This window comes from Macrobrachium nipponense, chromosome 6 (genome assembly GCF_015104395.2).
Source record: "Macrobrachium nipponense isolate FS-2020 chromosome 6, ASM1510439v2, whole genome shotgun sequence".
Taxonomy (NCBI): domain Eukaryota; kingdom Metazoa; phylum Arthropoda; class Malacostraca; order Decapoda; family Palaemonidae; genus Macrobrachium; species Macrobrachium nipponense.
The window spans coordinates 98,997,193-99,018,590 of NC_061108.1; the positions used below are offsets into that span (position 1 = coordinate 98,997,193).

A 21,398-nucleotide genomic window follows, 5' to 3' on the forward strand; every position below is an offset into this window, starting at 1 on the left:
TATTTACCCTTTTGTCTAATGAATTCAATTCTCTCTCTCTCTCTCATCTTGCTCCTAAGGTCTGGAATTCTTCATTTGCTCCTTCATTTAGGTTAAGGCTTTGCATTCGATATAAGTTGAGAGAAAGAGAGAGAGAGAGAGAGAGACTGTATTTTTGTGTAGAAAAACAGTGTATTGGTATGTTTACATATGACAGTGCATGTGAAATTACTCCATTTGGAATAGGAAAGCTAATGTGTGCGTACCATTCTTCATGTATAATGTTCCAATTGAGGTTTTTATTAATATTATTCTGTCCATCTGGGTTTATATATATATATATATATATATATATATAGAATATAATATATATATATATATATATATATATTAGGGCTCGTGCCTGTATGATAAGGCGCCCTATGAGGTAATGTTAGACTAGCGATAATCTATACGCTAAGTCGGTTGGTATTGCACTTCCATCTTCAATGGAGTGTCTGGGGTTTTGTAGATCACTTACGAAGTCGGTATTATCTTTACGACGATGTGTTAAACTCATGGTTCGGTGAGGTTCTTGTAGAAAAACACAGGTATAAAAATAGTATATTCCTCTGAAGTTTTACATGATGAAGATCAGGTATGATCGTACAAGTCTTCTATGACGATAGCTTGATCGCTTCTGCCAATGATGACTGGCTAATCCTATTCCTCTACATGATAAAGCTTAGGTAAAGAGGTACAGGTCTTCTAATAACGATAGCTAACTCTGTTCTGCCAATGATGATGGCTAATCCTATTCCTCTACATGATAAAGCTTAGGTAAAGAGGTACAGGTCTTCTAATGACGATAGCTAACACTGTTCTGCCTGTCTACCATCTCTGTTACAAGTTATGAAGGAACAGACAGTAGTTCTTCGAACATTAGAAATAGATTATCAGATGACATAGTTTCATACGAACACACAATCAAATGAGACACGCTACAGATCACGTAGGCCGTTTGAATAATAGGTCGGGGTAGTTGTCTCAAGCAGGGAGCTTGGACTAATGTTTATAAACAATTGAGTGACTACAGGTGACGGCATGTTATCTTAGCCTACATACTTATTGTATACGTCATCTTTAGCGTCTCTAGTCTGATCACATTCCTGCAAGCAATCTGGTTGACCTCTTTAGTTTTATTCTTTTATATATATGGACTAACATTCCATATTTTTTATTATGTAAACACTTACATCAGCTCGGTCAGCTACCAAAACCAACCACTGAATATTACTCAAACTTGACTTGCATTTGACGGTATAGGAGTGTGATACAGACACTAGTGAATATATATATTAAGTAAATAAAATTCATGGTGTACATGAATTGATTCAAGTAATAAAATATAAAACAATGATATTGGTAAATAATAGTGATCACATGATATATATAATGATACAGTTTTTTCACTTCATCTCATCAAGATACTTATGCTACAGAAAATACTAATGTACTCTGATAATTGCATAGAATGAAGATTAACATGATAAAAAATCATCATTTCAACTGATAAAAAATATCATATATGAATTGATAAAATTATTAATGTTTTTATGCTGATTGATTCGTTGATTTCTGATTCATTAATCAATATACTAACTCATATATAACTGCAGATATTGGTAAGATGAAAGGTAACAGATGATTATAGGCTACCTGATTTGTTTATACATATTGTATATGGATTCATATAATTATGATTAATATATGTGCTCTTTAAATAGATTCCTATTGCGTACACGCAAAGATATATTTAGATTCTGTTATTATGATCATTTATATAAGAGATTCCTATTGCGTACACGCAAAGATATATTTCGACTCTGTTATTTATGATCAATTATATATAGAAGATTCCTATTGCGTACACGCAAAGATTATATTTAGATTCTGTTATTTATGATCATTTATATATAGATTCCTAGTGCGTACACGCAAAAATATATTTTGATTCTGTTATTTATGATCAATTATATATAGGATACATGATACTTTATATATATAGGATACATGACCGAGGTTATACCTCACTTCACTTTTTAATAGCTTCGAACAACTTTTCGTCCATTACACAGTTCCAGACAACCACCTTTAACCAATTGAAACGGCCTTTTTCAATGGTTAAAAGAAAACAAGGGGAAAATTTGCCTGGGCGGGTCCAACGTTCTATTTTTGCGCTCATACTTATTCTCTGCATCCTAAGCTACACGATTCCGTTCGCGCATGAATAGATCATCCCAGCACGAGTCCTTCGCCAGCAGTAGAGTTGAATATCCTTCGGGTCGTAATTGTCGGAAGTATGTCCCTTTTTGTAGTCGATTCCGACAGCCGCCGGAGCGTTCCGCATGAAAACGAGATTAACGACGAGATACGGTGTCGGTCGAAGAAGTCCATGAAATTCCTTTCACATTGTAGGCGGTTGTTACTTGACTGTAGTCGTCCGCTGCGACGAACGATTTTTGAAGTTGCGATGTGAAACTCTCGTTACTGCAGGATACTGTAACCAGGTTCCATTAATCAGCCTGCAAGTGAAATTATACTTGTCACAAGGGCAAAGTAAATTCAGACGACATCCAAATACGGGAGAGGGAAGAGAGCCTTTTAGACCAGACTTAACCCACATGAATTCGCTGATATTTTGGAATTCAAAAGAGTCCGCTGTACAAACTTTTTTATCCATGGCATTAACAATGAGTGAACCTATCCAGGTCTATGATGACTGTAAAAATATCCATAATTTATAAAAAATAAATAGATATCAATACGAATCTCAAAGAAAATTCGATATTACTGGTAGTAAGTTACTAGACAAAAGAAGTGGAAAACGGAGGAGCTAATTGTAAGATTGCCAGGCAACATAAGAGTCAAAGAGAAGATTAATCATGATTCTATGTGCCCTAACAAAAGTTTCATATTCAATTTTCTCGTGCGCATCCTCTGAGGTTAACTTTTAAAACATTATTAATAGGTAGGAGATGCAACGAAAAAAAACCCACTATGTAACTAATTTCTATATAAACTTTGGGTTTTCCAAGAAATGTGACATTTTCCCATGAATGTGATTTACTTGAATTGTAATAGGCTAATGTTGCAAGTAAATATTTCTTATCCACAACTTGATAATTCTAAATGTCCGTTTACCCATGTCGTAAGCTGAATTATTGACTCTAATTGTCTATGAGGTTCAGAAAAAAAAAATTAATTCATTTTGTTGTTATAGAAATTCTATTTGCTTATATTGTTCATTAATTTTAAAATGATTACAAGTCCTTAACTAATTGCATTACACACACGGATAAGAATATGTTATGTGGCCTGTCATGTGACCTATGAACCACATGTGAAGTTCATGAACTAAGCATTCCTTCTCCAGTCAATCTGCTGTTGCAAGCAGAGACGACACACAGATGAAGCCTGTGTAAGCAGATTATTGAGGTTAAAAGGAACAAATGCTGATACGGCAATGATGGACGTCGTCACTTGGCAGGAGATTGCTCTCAGCCAGCTAAGAGTTACGTTACTTGCTGTAAGAGATACGACTTTAGTATTTTCAAATGATATTTAGTGTTTTAATTCTCCACCCGCATGAGAAGAATGTCTGAAAAAAAAAAAAACAACAGTACCAAAATTGAACAATATATTAGTTTCATGTTGGCATTATGTTAAATAAATATTCCTTATTCAAACTATATGAAAAAGTTTCCATACAAATTCTATATATAAATTAGCCCTGTATAAGATTCATATAGGATTATTCCATAGATAACATTTTCACTTCTAGACTTCCTGACTTTAAAATCTCTTTTATTTTATTTTATTTATTTTATTTATTATTAGTTTATTTATTTATTTATTTATTTAATTTTTTTTTTTTTTTTCATTGACTACGAATATAAATCACCGGGACAGACAATATGTCAGTAGGTTTTTGGATATGTGTTCGAACTTTTAGCTTATTTGTCATTACTAAAGCGTTAAGTTAGAGTTCAAATCTTTACGCATATATACTTAGATATTGAAATTAACCTATGGTTACGTTTTGCTATATTGATTTTATCGTGATTCCTTTTATTATATTTTGGAAACCCTTCCGACTTTCGTACGGAGTGTCATTATATTGACTCCACCGGTATCCATATTTATTTATTTTGTATATATATATTTAGATATTTAATTAACCTATGGTTACGTTTTGCTTATTGATTTTATCGTGATTCCTTTTTATTATAATTTGTAACCTTCCGACTTCTTACGGAGTGTATTATATTGACTCCACTTGTATCCATATTTATTTTATTTTTTTATATTTATTTATTTATATATTTTTTTATATATATTTGATAAATTAATGGTTGGCTTGAATATGTGGAAAAGTGTTCTAGCGGCGTACCGTATAAGGCTACTTGCGGCATTAATTCTATAGATACAAGATATAACTGATAAAGGTATTTAAAACCGCGAGAACCGCTATAATCCGGTCGGATCCAATATCACGAGTTGTAACTCGTAAGACATTGACACTTCCTATTTAATTATCCGTTATTCTACCAACCGATTGATCCTGGGTGATAAAAATATATTATTGGTTTTCTTAATGGAAAGGAATTCACACAACGTGTTAAGGAGATTATTATTGATTTACACCACCCGAGTCACAGATTATTATGTGTTGAATTCCATATTTACTGATTTAGGCACTCATAAATATTCCTAACGCACTCAATTGCGGTGTTTGTTTTTAGTGCTAGTTAATTCTATATAACGTGTCAAGGAACTATTAACACTAAGAAGTGTTTATTCCCTCTGTCAGACTCGTAATTCTGTTAATAATTCTACGTATATTCTTTCAAGGATTGATTTGGCACAGGATAGGCCCCTAAACTGACAGGTGTCTTAGTGTGTCCCTTGTCTTCATGACACGTGTTACAATCAGTTATGTGCTTTTTATATCTGTAAGCATTGTAGGCCAGTAAAATAGTGATTTGGCTTTCTGTGACATAGTAGGGAACCCTGGATGACGGAATGCAACCAGTTTATGACGATTGGTATGAAAGAGATTATTACTACTACCTGGTCGTTAGTCATCTGCTGTGTTCTTCGGGTTTTCCTCGTCACAGACCTACATATAATATTACATTTGATTACATTATTCTGATACACATACTTTAAATATACTTTTGCTTTAAGGTTTCTGCTCGAAGTGTGTATTGTTTTTGCTTAGCCGCTGACCCTGTTTCCGTTTCGAAGTGTTTATTGTTTGGGTTATGTCTGTTGACGCTTGCTTTGTTCAGTTCGTAACAGTTCTGCGCTCCGACCCAGATATTCAATGCTCGCGATCTCTTGGGTTAAGGAATTTTCTTGTTTAGATACGGTTTTAACAATAGGCACGGATGTTTCTATATCTTTTAGTCCAATTAATGGTTCTTTGCTGTATGGTGCGGGATTGCGGGATAATGCGTCAGCTATGATAATTGCTTTCCCAGGTAGATATCTTAACTTGGCTCCAAAGACCTGAATGATCATTTGTCACCGAGTTCCTTTTGGACTGTGATTAAAGCCTTTGAAAAAACTCGGTAAAGGACTCATGTTCAGTAAGGACTTTATCAGGATAGCCATAGATTATGAACTTAAAATGTACTAGTGTTAAAGATACCTAGCCCTTCCTTGCCTATTACTGTATATTTACTTTCAGAGGGCTTTAGTTTACGTGAATAAAAAGCTATAGGGAAGAATGTTTATCATATTACTGAAGTAGTATCCCTCTTACCCTTGGTCTGAGGCGTCTGTTGCAATAAAAAAAATTCCTTATTTAAATCAGGGATTTTTAAGTTAGGTAAGCTGCAATTATCCGCTTTTAAGATATCGAACGCCTGTTGATGCTTTTTAGACCATAATCAATCTACGCTCTTCTTCGTAAGATCTGTTAAAGGAGCTGTCATGATTGAAGAGTTACATATTTGCATACGATTGTAATACCCACTACAGCGCAAAAGTGCTGTATCCCCCCTGTTTTACGTTAATAAGTACCGGAAAGTTATGAATAGCCGACACCTTACCATGGACTACTTTTAAGACCTTGACCAGACACATAAAACCTAGATAAACATGTTCGGTTTTTAAAAACTCAACATTTAGATATTTTACTCTGAGATTATTTGTCTTTGTCTCTGTAGCCCACTAGCTCTACTTTATGTGGGAAACTGGTAATTCTAAGGTATTAGAAAAGATTACAAGATCATCCATATAGGCATGTAGGTTATCCCCTAAAAGTCTCCAAACACTATATTGTAATTTGGGGCGCAACGTAAGCCGGAGGCATACGTAAAAATTGATAATGTCCCCTGAGTGTGCTGAAAACGGTATATGAGGTACAATCACTTAGGTAATGGTATCAGGTAAAAGCCTTTAAGTAAGTCCAAGTTGGTGAAAAATTTATTCTAACCTAACAGAGATAAGATGTCGTCGGTACATCGCACTGGAAACTATCGGAAGTCGTTTCCTTGTTTAAGCGACCGTAATCTGCGCAGATACGCCAAGTCTGATCTTTTATGGCATGACGTTTGAGGGAAAAAATTATATGGGCTATTTGATTTCCTAATGACTCCTATTACTAACATTTTTCAACTTCGTCATTTATCTCTATTTTGAAATTTCATTGAGAATCTATACGAAGGTACGTAAATAGCTTTATGTTTGTCCTTAGACCGTGTTGTGTTAAATTACATCCGTTTTTTTCCAGAGATCACTCGCCAGTGGAGAAACTTCCTGGTATTCAGGTAAAAGATAAAAAAAAAATTCTGCTGAATCACCTCTGCTTGAATGACTTTACGGATATTACTTTAGATAGATTATCAGAGAGATTCATCCACTACTGGTTGGGCGTGATTAAAAATTAGCAACAATAAAAAATGCGATATTTATAACTTCCGTATCCACGATATGTATACTTTTAGGGCTTTGTTCGCGGAAATCGTTATATTTCAGAGTGTCGGGAAGGATTAAAATTTCATTTCCCAGCAAAGTCTTTTTACACGCACTAAGACATTCGAGGGTGCATGCTTCTCGAGATTTTGCGTGCAAATTGCGACTGCGGTTGTGGGAGAATTCTGTTGGGTCATTTGAACAATGTTACGATTATGAGACAAATGTATAGTTCCTTTATATAAGTTATTATTTGATTAACTGTCTCATTTTTGTTCAAACGGATTTTAATATGTTTGAAGGTTTATAGGATTTTCCTTTGATAAACACGCCTTATTTTGCAGGATGTAAGATAATATTTTGTATACCCCTAGATGAATCTTACAATTACACTAGATACAGATCAATTTTTTTTTTTTTTTTTTATAACTATAGAGGTATCTGTAAGCGCTCGCTTATCCGGACTTCTCATTAGGGAAGTTCGAACAACAGACGGTGAGTCCGTAAATACAAGATATTGCGTGTACTAAAGAAATAAAACAAGATATTCTAATTTTTACGGCGCGTACAGTTGGCTTAATCCACCAGTATTTATTATAACTTAATGTATTAAAATTAAAACGAAAACCTGCCTCTGATTACTTATACGGTCGTGTGTTTCATAGGAAAAATCCTTTTTAATTCAAAAAGATATTGGTATGAACCAACATCGCTTTTCCCCACTCTGCTAGAGTCGCTTATTGTGTGGAATTTGCTATGTTTTTGAACACTTCGGCAGTTTTTGACTAACCTTGACCGCTTGACTAGGTGACACAGTAACCGAGTTTGCTTGTTTGATTCTGAAAGGCTACTGTTTCTATTTCTTCTTGTAATAATTAGGATCCTTCTCTTTATTACCATCGCAACGATTGTGTGTTTTTAGCATATGTTGCTGGCTACGTATAAAGCAATGAATGACGAACGTTGTTAGGAAAACTGAGCGAATTACTAATAAGACAAGTTATCACTACTGCCTACAATATTAACTGTTTGTACTTCATTCTTTGCTAAAATTTGAAATAGTGAGGGATCCTGGTCAGCGCATTTAGCCTGATGAAAGTTTTTACAGACATGTTATTCCTTGCAATCCAGCCATATTTTTAAAGTTGAGTTGAGTCATTGAGGTTCGATATTTTATATAACTCAAAAAACTCAAGGCTAAAACTAAAATGCGATCGGGACTTGCAAAGGAGCATTTATTGTCATGACCCGAAATAGTGTTACCTCTAATTTATCTAGATTTGTACGGGTGTTCCACTTGTTTTTGTGTGTTTTCTAATCACTACGGTGCTTAACGACCCTATCCATGCATCCGTATAAATACAGACGTCCACTGCGTAAACGCATATTCACTGTTTAATATGATTTGTCACGTAAGGGATTAATAATCACCCAAAATGATAAAATTAACATAGTATATGATTATGATATTTCAGTAGAACTTCTGGAAACAGACACTCAAAGATAAAAAAAAAAAAAACTCGCAGTAGCGAAATCTCAATGATGTAGATAATTTCTGTAAAAAAGTAAGATTAAGAATGTCTCGTAACTTCAGCCACAGGAATAACGAAATTCGACCTGTAAAGGAACACTCAAAGTTACTCCAAATGAATAAAAAATTGTACTTAGCTTGCTTTTGTGGGAAGTCACGGTGTTCCGATAACGACACACGGCCTTGGTCCTCCTCCTCTATTTAGCGGATGACCTGGTTTGGCTTCAGTTTCCCCCGTGCGCGTTGTTTCGATGATTCGAGCCCTTGAAAATCCGATGCTGCAGACGCGTTCGGTTTGTTTCTTGCAGTGCCGGAAACGCTCACTAACGATGTTTTCTTGAATGATTCTAATGAGAGACGAAGCTTCCGTTGCCGTAGGAAAAGGACACGTCGGTTTTGTTTCTTGAAGTTATTCACTAAACAATTATACTAAGTTGCTTGACGAATCTTGTTTTCTGAAGTCGCTCACTAATGATGATACTAGGTTGCTTGAAGAATCTGCTGCTTCCGTCGTCGTTGACTTCTTATGATACATGATTTATTATTCTGGTTTTTTCTTCGTAGGACGTTGTAGAGTTCTTCTGGTCCGCTGGCCACCAATTATTAGGGCTCGTGCCTGTATGATAAGGCGCCCTATGAGGTAATGTTAGACTAGCGATAATCTATACGCTAAGTCGGTTGGTATTGCACTTCCATCTTCAATGGAGTGTCTGGGGTTTTGTAGATCACTTACGAAGTCGGTATTATCTTTACGACGATGTGTTAAACTCATGGTTCGGTGAGGTTCTTGTAGAAAACACAAGGTATAAAAATAGTATATTCTTCTGAAGTTTTACATGATGAAGATCAGGTATGATCGTACAAGTCTTCTATGACGATAGCTTGATCGCTTCTGCCAATGATGATGGCTAATCCTATTCCTCTACATGATAAAGCTTAGGTAAAGAGGTACAGGTCTTCTAATAACGATAGCTAACTCTGTTCTGCCAATGATGATGGCTAATCCTATTCCTCTACATGATAAAGCTTAGGTAAAGAGGTACAGGTCTTCTAATGACGATAGCTAACACTGTTCTGCCTGTCTACCATCTCTGTTACAAGTTATGAAGGAACAGACAGTAGTTCGAACATATGAACATACTATCAGATGACATAGTTTCATACGAACACACAATCAAATGAGACACGCTACAGATCACGTAGGCCGTTTGAATAATAGGTCGGGGTAGTTGTCTCAAGCAGGGAGCTTGGACTAATGTTTATAAACAATTGAGTGACTACAGGTGACGGCATGTTATCTTAGCCTACATACTTATTGTATACGTCATCTTTAGCGTCTCTAGTCTGATCACATTCCTGCAAGCAATCTGGTTGACCTCTTTAGTTTTATTCTTTTATATATATGGACTAACATTCCATATTTTTATTATGTAAACACTTACATATATATATATATATACATTGCCCGCCTGTCCTGGGACCCGCGGCAGGCAGCCCGCCCATCCCGAGACACGTGGCGGACATCACCTGCCTGTCCCAGGACCCGTGGCGGGCCCGGCCCGCCCGTCCCAGGACACGTGGTGGACATCGTATTTTAGGCATGCTATCTACGAATGAGGAACGCCAAAGAACACGGATGAATCAAAAGTACTAAAGCAGAACTATGCACACCTGAAAGGGACTATTGAGGCCCACCACCCATGGCAATAGTGACAGCCCTTACGAAATCATACCACGCATGCGGAAGTGCGTGCGCGTGTGTAATATATGTGATGTTGCAACATTACCAAGAGCGAGAGAGAGAGAGAGAGAGAGAGAATGGCAACAGTTGTTAATGATGATGTTTTTCAGGATTACAAACAGTGGCTGGGTAGTTTTTCTTCTTTTTTCGACATGGCGTATGCAGGAACCTTTTTCTCCTTAAAGGAAATGGTGGTGGCCACAGCTACGAGTGAAAATAGATCAATGTGAAATGACGGTCTGTTCCCTCTGAACAGACCATGGTACCAACGAAGATAGGGCGGCTATTTACCGCTATCTATACTATGGTGCCTCCACTTGTATGCATTTGAATTGAAATTTATTCTTGTCAGTCTAAATGTGTGTGGTGTGATGGAGTGAATGGCAGTTTTCTAAACGTGTGTGGGTGTGTGTGTCCATGAATTGTGTAGACAGCACGCCTGGCGGAATAGTTCCACCTGTCTGAGCATACCGCGACATGATGTCGCGCATAACAGATGAACTGCACAAAAATGGCTGCGCCCATGGTGCAATAGAAAATTGGTTGTATAATATATGAAAACGCTACTTTCCAAAAAAAATGTTCACCGGGGTACTTGAATGGAATAATACTACATATGGAACATCTGAAATGCAACCAGAAGTTCCCCTTTAAGGTCAGGATCGTGGGGAAATTGTCCATTTGACTTGGAACCGAAGGAGAAAATGTCACTCTACTTATCAATTTATCTATTCTGTCAAAATAACAATAAACTCCTCGATGACTCAACTGCATCACAGAAAAAATAAATCATAGCTAGTACCGAAATATGCCCAAAATGGGTAATTGGATATGAGATTATGCAAATCTTAAGCAAGCATACTACATAGGGATTTACTTACACAATTGACAAATAATAATAATAATAATAATAATAATAATAATACTTCATTAAAAGTAATGGCTACTTCAGCAGCGTTACACTTGTAGAGATTCTTCTCTATTTTGCGAACAGCGGCTTTTTCTGTGCTACTTAAACAGGCTAGTAGAGCGCCTATAGAGGTCATGGTAAAATACAGACGCATGTAGTGTACCAGTATACATGCCCAGTCCGCGAATGCAGCGGCGCCTACGTAGGTATGACTACCATGCGACTGTCGAAGAGACTCTCGTGCCACGCCCAAGAGGGGGCTATAAAGAATCACGCCCGCACCAAACATCAGGAGGCCATCTCCTGGGATGTCATCATACAGAACACAAAAATCATCGGGAAGGCCCCTGATGCCCGTCGGTTGCGCCTGCTGGAGGCGCTCCTCATCCAGCAAATAAAACCTACACTGAATACGCCGCAGGAAGAATTTCTCCTCCCTACGAGTATGAGAAGACCTGCCACCAACAATGACATCACCGATCATGACAACTCTATGGAAGACAACGCCCCCGAACGAGGTACTCCTGCAGCTGATGGAAATCAAAGTAGCCGTGACATCCCACAGCGTAGCACAACGCCCATCAACGTTACAGTGCTGCTTAAGAGGTCCAGGCGGCTGCAGGATATGCTGCAACGCAACCATCGGCTCGAAGAAAGTGGCTTGAGACCTGGCTCGGGCAACCAATGAAAACAAAGACTCACTGCCACCAGCCAATAGGAGACAAGCATGGGGCAGACCCCCTGCTGTCAACCACAGATACAACGAGGACGGACATCACACCAAGATCAGTCCACCCTCAGCTTCCCAGCCCAAGGATGTCTGGCAGCTCCAGACGAAAGCTCACTTTAAGAAAGAGAGAGAGAGAGAAAATCGTTAATGACTTTGATGTCTATGGTATCATAGTTTATTTGTAAAATTCAAATATATACACCTATTTTGACCCTGTATTTTACCATACCTCTATAGGCGCTCTACTAGCCTGTTTAAGTATCACAGAAAAAGCCGCTATTCGCAAAATAGAGAAGAATCTCTACAAACGTAACGCTGCTGAAGTAGCCATTACTTTTAATAAAGTATGCTTGAAAGAGGGTCTGCTTCCTAAGTACGATAATAATATAATAATAATAATAATAATAATAATAATAACTCAAAATTAAAATATTCTTAATACCGAGTTCTATTCATTAAATAAATGCAGAAACAAACCAAATTGTCAGACTTGATTATAATTCACTTTTATTACCAATTTTAACATCAAAGTTAAATGAGGATCAAAATTGGTATATGAGTATATATTCGTTCATTTGCCAGAAGAGTGTCAGGACTCGAAAATTGCTATATTTTAGGAGAAACAATCTAAAGTTGAAATTCTCTATACTTTTTCCATTTATTTTAGATGATTCTTTTACCGAGCTGTTTTCATGACAAATACAAATAAGAAGTTTTTACCACAATATGGAATAAAGAACAGGCTATCTGCTGGCATCAATAGCTCAAAACACATTTTTTTGAGTTGTGTCACTCTTCTGGCGAATGAGCGACGGTCCGACTGACAGTTCTACTTTTTAAACGTGGACGTTCACCCTTCTAACAGTCGTGGGGGTGAGCTGACAGGTATTACTGTCCCTTTTATCCAGGTATTACTGTGGTAACTATCCCTTTGATCCAGGTATTATTGTGACTGTCCCATTTATCCAGTGTTCTGTGGTGACACTCCCTTTTATCCAGGTATTACTGTGCTGTCTGTCACCTTTAACCAGGTATTAATGTGGTGACTGTCCAGGTATGTCCCCCCCCCCTTTTATCCAGGTATTACTGTGGTGACAGTCCTTTTATCCAGGTATGACTGAAAACTGTCCCTTTTATCCAGGTATTACTGTGAAGACTTTTTCTTTTATTAAGGTAATACTGTGCTACAATTAACGAGGAAGTGTGCATTTGAACGAATTGAAAAAATAAAAAGCCTTATATCTAGTATGTCAGGCTTGGCCAAAATGCACGTTTTTTTTTCTATGTAATACAACCCCGCCCCCCTGCTTTTATATGGAAAGCCAGGTATTTGGGTGGGTGAAAAATCATTGACTTACTTCACCTATCAGGATCCCACCTAGGATGCCGGGGGGATTTGCTCTCATGAGCATCCCCCCAACCTAATCTAATTTATGGAAATGTGAATTAAAATAACAGGGTTGCAACCCAATGTAACCAAGTCAAAGGCACAGAGGGACTTACATGGCCAGACTTTTTTTTTGCCGCCTCCTGGACTGCAACTTAACCTAACTTTGGGAACTTAACATTAAAAATTATTGGCTGGGAATCTACCCTTACCTAACCTAAACCTTAGGTATCAGGTCTGCCTGGTAGACCACTAACATAAGCCTAATTTACCAGGTCCTTACTTAGCTAGTGCACGCTGTACTTTAATACCCTTCATTGAAGTATCATTGACCATTTAAAACTTATCCTTGTATCACTTCCTCACCCCCCAATCCTAAAAAGTTTACCCTTTTCAGAATCAGAACTTACAGATACAGGTTGCCATGGCAATGTCAGAATACCTCCTTGAATGCCTATTTTGCGCTTGTATTTTCACGCACCTAAAATACCTATACTAAATTACCAATATCCGTTGTAGTCCGCAATAATTTTGGGATATAGCCTACTATAGGGTTTCAGTAGCCTTACACTGATCATTTGTTCCCGAAACGAATAGGAGGTAAAACTGCATAGCAAAACGTCAACTGCCATAGTCTAGCTCGCCGCAGAATAGTTTTATAGATCTACCAATACCTTTTCATTCACAAGGCGGTAGATCTGGGTACTTATCCGCGGCGGCCTATATTATGGCATTTGCGGTTTTTCTATGCAATTTTACCTAGTGAACAAGAATTTTAAGTAATATTTATTCGGACGACGGTAATTTACCCCCCAGGGGTCAGTACTAAACACAGCGAAATACATTGGATGCCCCAATCCCTAGTGGATGCTGTATCCACGGTTACGTTCCTTGCAGTCCGTGCGGACTGCTTCTGTAGAAATGCCAATGAATTTGCGCTGGACTGTCATTCAGAAATCCCATGTATAATGTAAAGAAGTGTAACTGTGTAACAGAATGTTTTGCCTCGGCCACCGACCTAGTGTGTTACACACACACACACACACTCACAGTTTTCATGTTAAGCCAAAATGAGAAGTCAGTGATTAATAAAACTGGAGATAAATGACAACTGATAAATGACAACTTTTTGAACGTTCTGTGAATTCTCAGAAAATGCCTATTTCAACTTGAAATCGAATAATAGTTGTTTTCTACGTTCTGTTTATGTCGTCCTGACCGGATCTCCCTAAGGGTGACATTTCAGAATTTCGTTGTTAAACAATTCCAACACCTTTGATGTCTAAAACTGAAAAAAATATAGCATACATTCTGCATATAGCTACTGTTACAACCCTGATATAGAGATACATTACTATTTTTATACTTTGTAATGCTGGCGGGACCCGGTCAAAAAGAGGTAAGCAAGATCCGAAAAAGGGCAGCCAGGATCAGATTCAGAGTAACGCTTTGTTAAGTCATAAGTTATACCACTGTAACGGAGTGAAGGAACAATAAAGCTGTGAGTACTTTACACGAAGTTTGTATTTAATCTACCTTAAGCCCACAAAAGTATTAAGTTATGACAATTGTCTTCTTAGGCTTGTACAGCAGATTCAGGTTAGTTTTCACAAGAGCGCCGCCAACGACGAAACCTCACTTGAAGCCTCATGAAGTTATAATCCAAGAAGACGAATCCAACGATGAAGAGTCACTTGATTTGAAATGTATAGTAAACAAGAATTCTGTTCAACTTTATGTTGTTGGTTGTCAGTTGAATCATGAGCCATTTTTATTTGAAATTGACACCAGTTCAGCTATTTCCACATTAAAGTAAGATGATTTTAAGAAGTTAAATTGTACATTACTGAACTAGAACTAAATTGCAGGGTTATAACCAAGTGCCAATTAAAGTATTTGGGAAGGTCAAGTTTCAAATTTTCAATACAAACAGCAAAAAAATTCAGACGTTGAATTCATAATTGTTGGGTCAAACCCCAAATAACTTGATTGGTAGGAATTTATTAGATAAGTGCAATGTAATAAATGTCCATCAGTTAAATATAAAAAAAATTGTGGAAAACTATATTGTAGATAGTTTGAAACCTATTAAGAAATGTCAAGCCCGATTGTATTTGAAAGTTGGTCATGTTCATGTTTTTCAGAAGGTCCGCACGGTGCCACTTACGTTACGCATTGAATTTGAGAGTGCGCTGCAAGAGCTTGAAAATAATAAGATGATAGAAAGAGTAGAATTCTCGGATTATGCCTCACCCATTGTTACTGTCGGGAAGCAGAATGGATCCCTTAGGGTTTGTGGGGATTTTCGTAAAATAAATTAAATTCTTCATGAATCTAAATTCCCATTACCTAATATGTCAGAATTAATTTCCAATGTGTCTAGATATAAGTATTATACCAGACTGGATCTCAAGAATGCTTATTTCCAAATGGGAGTTGCTCCAGAAGATCGTAAATATTTGGTAATTAACACATATTTGCGTCCATATAGATATTTACGGTTACCATTTGGTGTCCATTCTGCTCCTGCAATATTTCAGAAGTTCATTTCCCAATTGATACCATTTTATGATATTGCTTATCCATATATGGACGATATTGTTATAGGTGGAGACTCACCAGCTGAACATGATAAACTTGCAACTAGCAGAGAGAAGAGCCCCATTAACTATCCTTGTTTTCAGTCTGTTTCTTTGTTTAGTTTTAGAGGTTAACTTTACTGAACACTCGTTCGCATTCAGCATTAGAGTGCGGCAAGCAAAGAGCATTTAGAGCAAAATTGGCTAGGTCTGAAAAACTAAACTCCTTTTGGGACACTTCTCACCAGAACTTATCAGGTGACTTATTAACGAGATGCTTAATTTCATGTTGCAATATGGGAAACATTCTCCATTGATCGTCCAGCTTTTGAAATAGTGAGTGGTCATCTGGGGGTACAATCAGAGGAAGCTCAGATGGAAGAGGGAATAAGGAAGGGATTCTATCTCTCAATTCTGTTGAGAGAGCATTTTTTGGACAGAGGCAGTTTAACTTTGACAGGACGACACCATCATTGAAATTATATCTCTTCTTTATTTCTGTGCATGCCACTACAAGGAAACTTCTACACCTCTGAAAAAACTCCTGCTGTTGAGCTTTGTTTTCCCGTATGGAGGGTTTTTTTTTTAATCCCAGCATAAATTTAACTCTTAGGTACATTTGGCTGTCACTAAGATGCCTGTCATGTCTTTCAGGATTTACAGTATTTAGGTAAGTTTTCGTTACATATGTCCTGTCCATAAATGAGAGAAGGAGGTCTCTGAATAGCATGGACACTTTATCATGGAGAACTGTTATTACTGCTTTATCTGATTGGAAAATTTAGTTGAACTCAGTAAACTTTGGAAGAACCCAGTCAAGGAACATGAAATATAACTTCGTGAAAGGATCATGAGGGGAGTTGATAATCAATCCTGTTGCTAATAGTAGGTTCTCAGTGCCTCCCAATGTTCCAATAGCCTTTGAACCACGTTACAATTGGAGACAAATGATTTTTAAAAAAATAGAAATTAGCCTTATATTTGTAATTATATACTTATCAACATCTTAGAATTATCGTACAAACCGTGCGATAATGGAAAATGCTATCGTACCAAGGCCGTAATATCGTACGTGTGGCAACACTGCTGTTAACAGTTCCATGGTGAATGTCTCGAGCGTTCTTTTCGTGTGCAAGGGAGCCAGTAACTCGTCCACAAAAACTTATTTTATATCGAGGAGATTTCACGGGCGTCAACAGTTTCATCCATAAAATATCTTCCTTTATGAATAGTTCTGAATTCAAGATCTGCAAGGTTTTTTTTTTTCTTTTACCATAATCCGTAACATTGACATTCTCTGGATTCCGTCTGAATGGACATTTACTCTACCTTTCCTCTAATTATAAATCGAACTGTTATTGGATCGTTTCATCCCTGCTAACCCGGTCACTAAAAAAGAAATTGAGCAATTGTGGTGGGTTATGCAATTTTCGAACACAAATTTCTTTTTCTTCATCTTATTACTACCATATTACTATTAGGATAAACACCTTAATCAAATCATATAGCTATATTTTCAGACTCGCAGGACTGGCTTGAAGATTCATTATATAACGACAGCTGGAAATTGGAGGAAGACAAATCTGGAGAAGTTGGATACCGGTTGGAAGAGAAAACTGATAGACAAAACAGTGTAGTTACACAGCAAAATGAACTTTGCTATGAACCGGTCTCGACATATTGAAAACTAGTCTGAAACGAGTTAGGTTGTGCTAAGTCTAAGAAAGATGCGCACTTCTGGGTTTTCACTTTCCTATCCTTTGGAAACCCTTTGTCTGTGCACTCTTTCGGTTTAGAGCTTTAGCCCAAGATGGCCAGTAACTTTACTATTTTAAGGCTTCTAATGCAAACCACTATTGCGTGAAATTTTCCATAGTATTACTGACATTGATTTCGTTTTTTTAATTGGAAAAATATACTGCATACTTGTAAGACTTTGTCATATTATAAACTATCTCTATTAACAGTATTGTTACACTAAGTCATAAATGATAAAAATTATAATTATTTTGTAAATACAAAGGATTTTACAGATCACAAATGAGCCCAATGTTATGAACAAACATGCTATGTCTTTATATGGTATTATCATGAAATAACATATTCTACAAACTATCTTCACTTAACTTCTAGGACGGTCAATAAAATGGCAATTATGTTGCTGACTATAGTCGATTCACTTAAGGTAGATTCTTGTGCCTACGAGACGTTTGTTTGGCGGCCTCTGATTGGCTGGTACCGGGAGGTAGGCCGCTCGCCCAGTGTCTCATTGTCTGTGGCTTAGAAAACTGGAAATATGTTTATATTTCTTCAATCATCTCCCACTTTGCACAAGAAAGGAAAGTTCTTGTCAAACCATAGGATTCGGTATTAATTGTACATCTAAGTTATCTTTTCCTGAAATCAATAAGATAAAACACAGGAATTACAACGAGTATAAGTGAAGAGAGATGCATTTAATTCTTTATAACTGTTTTTACTTATCATAGGATTTTGCATCATTAACGCGATCAAGGCAAAATAAAACTTGTTTTCATACAAAAAATTCACCCTAAATACGCTGGTGTTTTCAGATTTTAGATACATGTGATATGTAATGAGAAAATGAAGAATGTCTTATTATGTTGCATCCGTAAATGATTCAAGTTTGCCGGTATTGCCTAGACAATGTAATCTGCAAGACGTGTTTGTTGTCTCAGTAAGAGATTTGTGTTACCAATTAGCGTTATGAGAGGTCCAGTTTCGACAATATTTGTCATGCTATATCCTTAAATTTTTTGTAAATAAATACACAGAATTTCCATAATAACTATCGAACATAAGGAAAAAAATTATAATAACCAGATGGATGCATCTGGTATCGTTAGCTCAGATCTCGGCGGGCCGCGGGGAATTCAGTCCAGCAGCAAAGAAATTGAACTTTGTGGACAAACTTCGCACTCTTCAACTAAGCCTAAGCTTTAATCAGGTTGTTTCAGAATATTGTTTATAATCTTATTTAATGAATATATTTCCACACGAAAGAGATATCAGAGACTTATTTGAGTGAAGTGAAATAATAATCTCAGTGAAGTAATAAACAATAAAGAATTAGGAAAGATTGACCTTTAAGGCTGAGTCAAGTACGGATGCAACATGATAAGACATATTCCTAATTTTCTCTTCACATATTACATGCATCCAAATCTGAAAACACCAGCGTATTCAGAGTGATTTTATTGTAAGAAAACACGCATTTTATTTTATGTTGATCGCATGAATCATTCAAAATCTGATGATAAATAAAAACAGGTATAAAGAATGAAATGTTTTTCTCTTCACTTTTACTCTTTGTAATTCCTTTGTTTTATCTTACTGATTACAGGAAAAGATGACTTAGTTGTACAATTAATACCGAATCCTTAGGTATGACCAAAACGTTCCTATCCTAGAAAACGGGAGATAAATGAAGAAATAGAAACATATTGCTAGTTTTCTAAGCTACAAAACGAAAATATGACGCACTGAGCGAGCAGCCTACCTCCCGGTACCGGCCAATCAGAGGCAGCCAAACAAACGTCCCGTAGGCACAAGAATCTACCTTAAATTAATCGACTATAGTTGTGAATCCTTCATTAAAGTTCCTATAATGCTTGTTAATGGTTATTCGTCTGCACTAAACATTACTAAACAAACAGGTATAGCCACTCATAAGTTCATGTATGTCTCCGGGCATAAAGCTGAATTCCATCCAACCCCTTTCTGGACAACGGGTCTGTATAGTGACGTAAGACTGCCACACCGAAGCTTTTAGTAGTTATAGTTAGTCGAACATTTGGCCATTTTCGCATCCCAGACACCTGTCATCCAGAAAGGGGTAAAATGGAAATCTCTCAAACACCCGGACATCCATGAGCTTATGAGTGACTACAGCTCGGTTTTTGTAACAAGGGATGAGAAGCACCTGAACTCCTTACATCCTTACATGACGACAATCGTTTTTGTAACTTGAAAGTATTTGGGAAACTATATATTTTAACCGATTTTTTTTCTAACAGAAAAAAAACTGTTCACTTTTTTAACACCAGCGTCTTTGTTTGTAAATGAAGATAGTTCAGTTTAAAAAATTATTATGATTTAGTTACAAAAAATAGCTCTGACGTTTCTGTTACATCGACCATTTCTGTTATACTATGCAAACAACTTTCTTTATTCAAGGACTGTTTCTTATATCCACTATCGTAGCCTAATCTCTTGTTTACACAGTTTTTCCTCATCTTTTTTTTTATAATAATTGTATGAGATTTCAGATATTCATATAAAAAATAGTAAACGAACCTCATGTTAATAAAAATTATTTAATGCAAAGTAAAAAGAAACAACCGATGCATATTCAATGTCACAGAGTATACTTACCTGACTCCGAAATCCGATAAGTTGTTCACAGCAGAATGCCATACTTCTGATTGCGGCTCATTGTGGCCTTGCAACAACAGTTATGCTTAGTCATATCTAGAATAATATTTCCAGAAACTGAATAAGACCCGAGGATCCCAGTGACAACAAAAGCTTCAGGGAACATTAGTTTCATATGCTTATGTCGTTACCAGCAATTAGAGTTTATAATTTATGTATTTCACATTAATCCTGAGTGTTCTATGCTTCAAGACCAACTTAGTGGTACAGACAGTTTAACTGTACATTGAGTTGAGCTGCTGCCTTTGTCATAATTGTTCCTTTCAGCTATTCAAACTTCAATTTCCTTTAATGTCTCAACATATATTTTGGTGAATGTTCGTACCAAGTTTAAAAGGATTTTTCTAGTTACAAAAAATTTCTTCAGCAAAGCCGTTGGAGGGCTGATAGAGCATCCCAGATGCTACTCTAGTTTGTATGATGAAATGAGACTCAATACTAAAAGAGTGAGTGTTACACCACAGGTGACGTGTCTCGAGGGAGGCGCTGCTGACCCCGGCAGGTCGCCAAGAATCTCTTGTTCACATGTGTCGGAGGTGGAACAAATTCTTTGTTCGGATAATTTCTGCTTGTCGCTCCAAGTCTCCTGAAAATGAGAAGATAATCAGCTATTTAGTGATGATACTACAACAATGTGACTGAGTTCAATATTAATTCGTTAACATAGAGCTTCATTTATGTGTTGCTTCTCAGCATTATTAATTTCATGAATTGTGACAATCAATACATGGTGCTGAATAAGGAAAAAAAATTATCGTGTGTTTGTCCTGCATGCGTTTCTAAATTTGTATTCAAGAATCAAAATCCAGCAACTGAGTAAAATGCTTTTGCCTTGGCTGACGGCGCTTTTGGTCCCATCAAACTATTAAGATGGGAGATATTCGGTCCAACTACATACTGCACAAAAGACATTTTGAAAGATTCTGACGAGTGAAATAGAAGAAGGCAGTTTTATTATTGTGAAAATAAATAAAGTTTACACAATAACAATTTTCCTACTCTTGACATCGCTCACTTGAAGATATCGAGATGGAGAACTCTTGCATTTTAGAATGACTGGAAAGTGGCTTAATTTCTGATGTTTCAGCCCAAAACAATATTCACTGAGTCTTCAGTATGAGTT

At 36.8% G+C, this 21,398-nt stretch overlaps 1 protein-coding gene across 6 annotated transcripts in view; it reads right to left on the reverse strand.

Annotated features, from left to right (window-relative positions):
• Window positions 1-12,959: 12,959 nt before the first annotated feature.
• The window catches only part of LOC135216669 (neither inactivation nor afterpotential protein G-like), a 43,663-nt gene continuing 35,224 nt past the window's right edge, over window positions 12,960-21,398 (reverse strand). For 5 of the 6 annotated variants that reach the window (XM_064252057.1, XM_064252058.1, XM_064252060.1 and 2 more), the window contains exon 13: window positions 12,963-20,861. In XM_064252057.1, the coding sequence (XP_064108127.1) occupies window positions 20,679-20,861 (183 nt within the window). In that variant the 3' untranslated portion in view covers window positions 12,963-20,678. Of the gene's footprint in view, window positions 20,862-21,398 lie in introns of all 6 variants that reach the window. The other variant, XM_064252063.1, reaches the window with a different exon arrangement.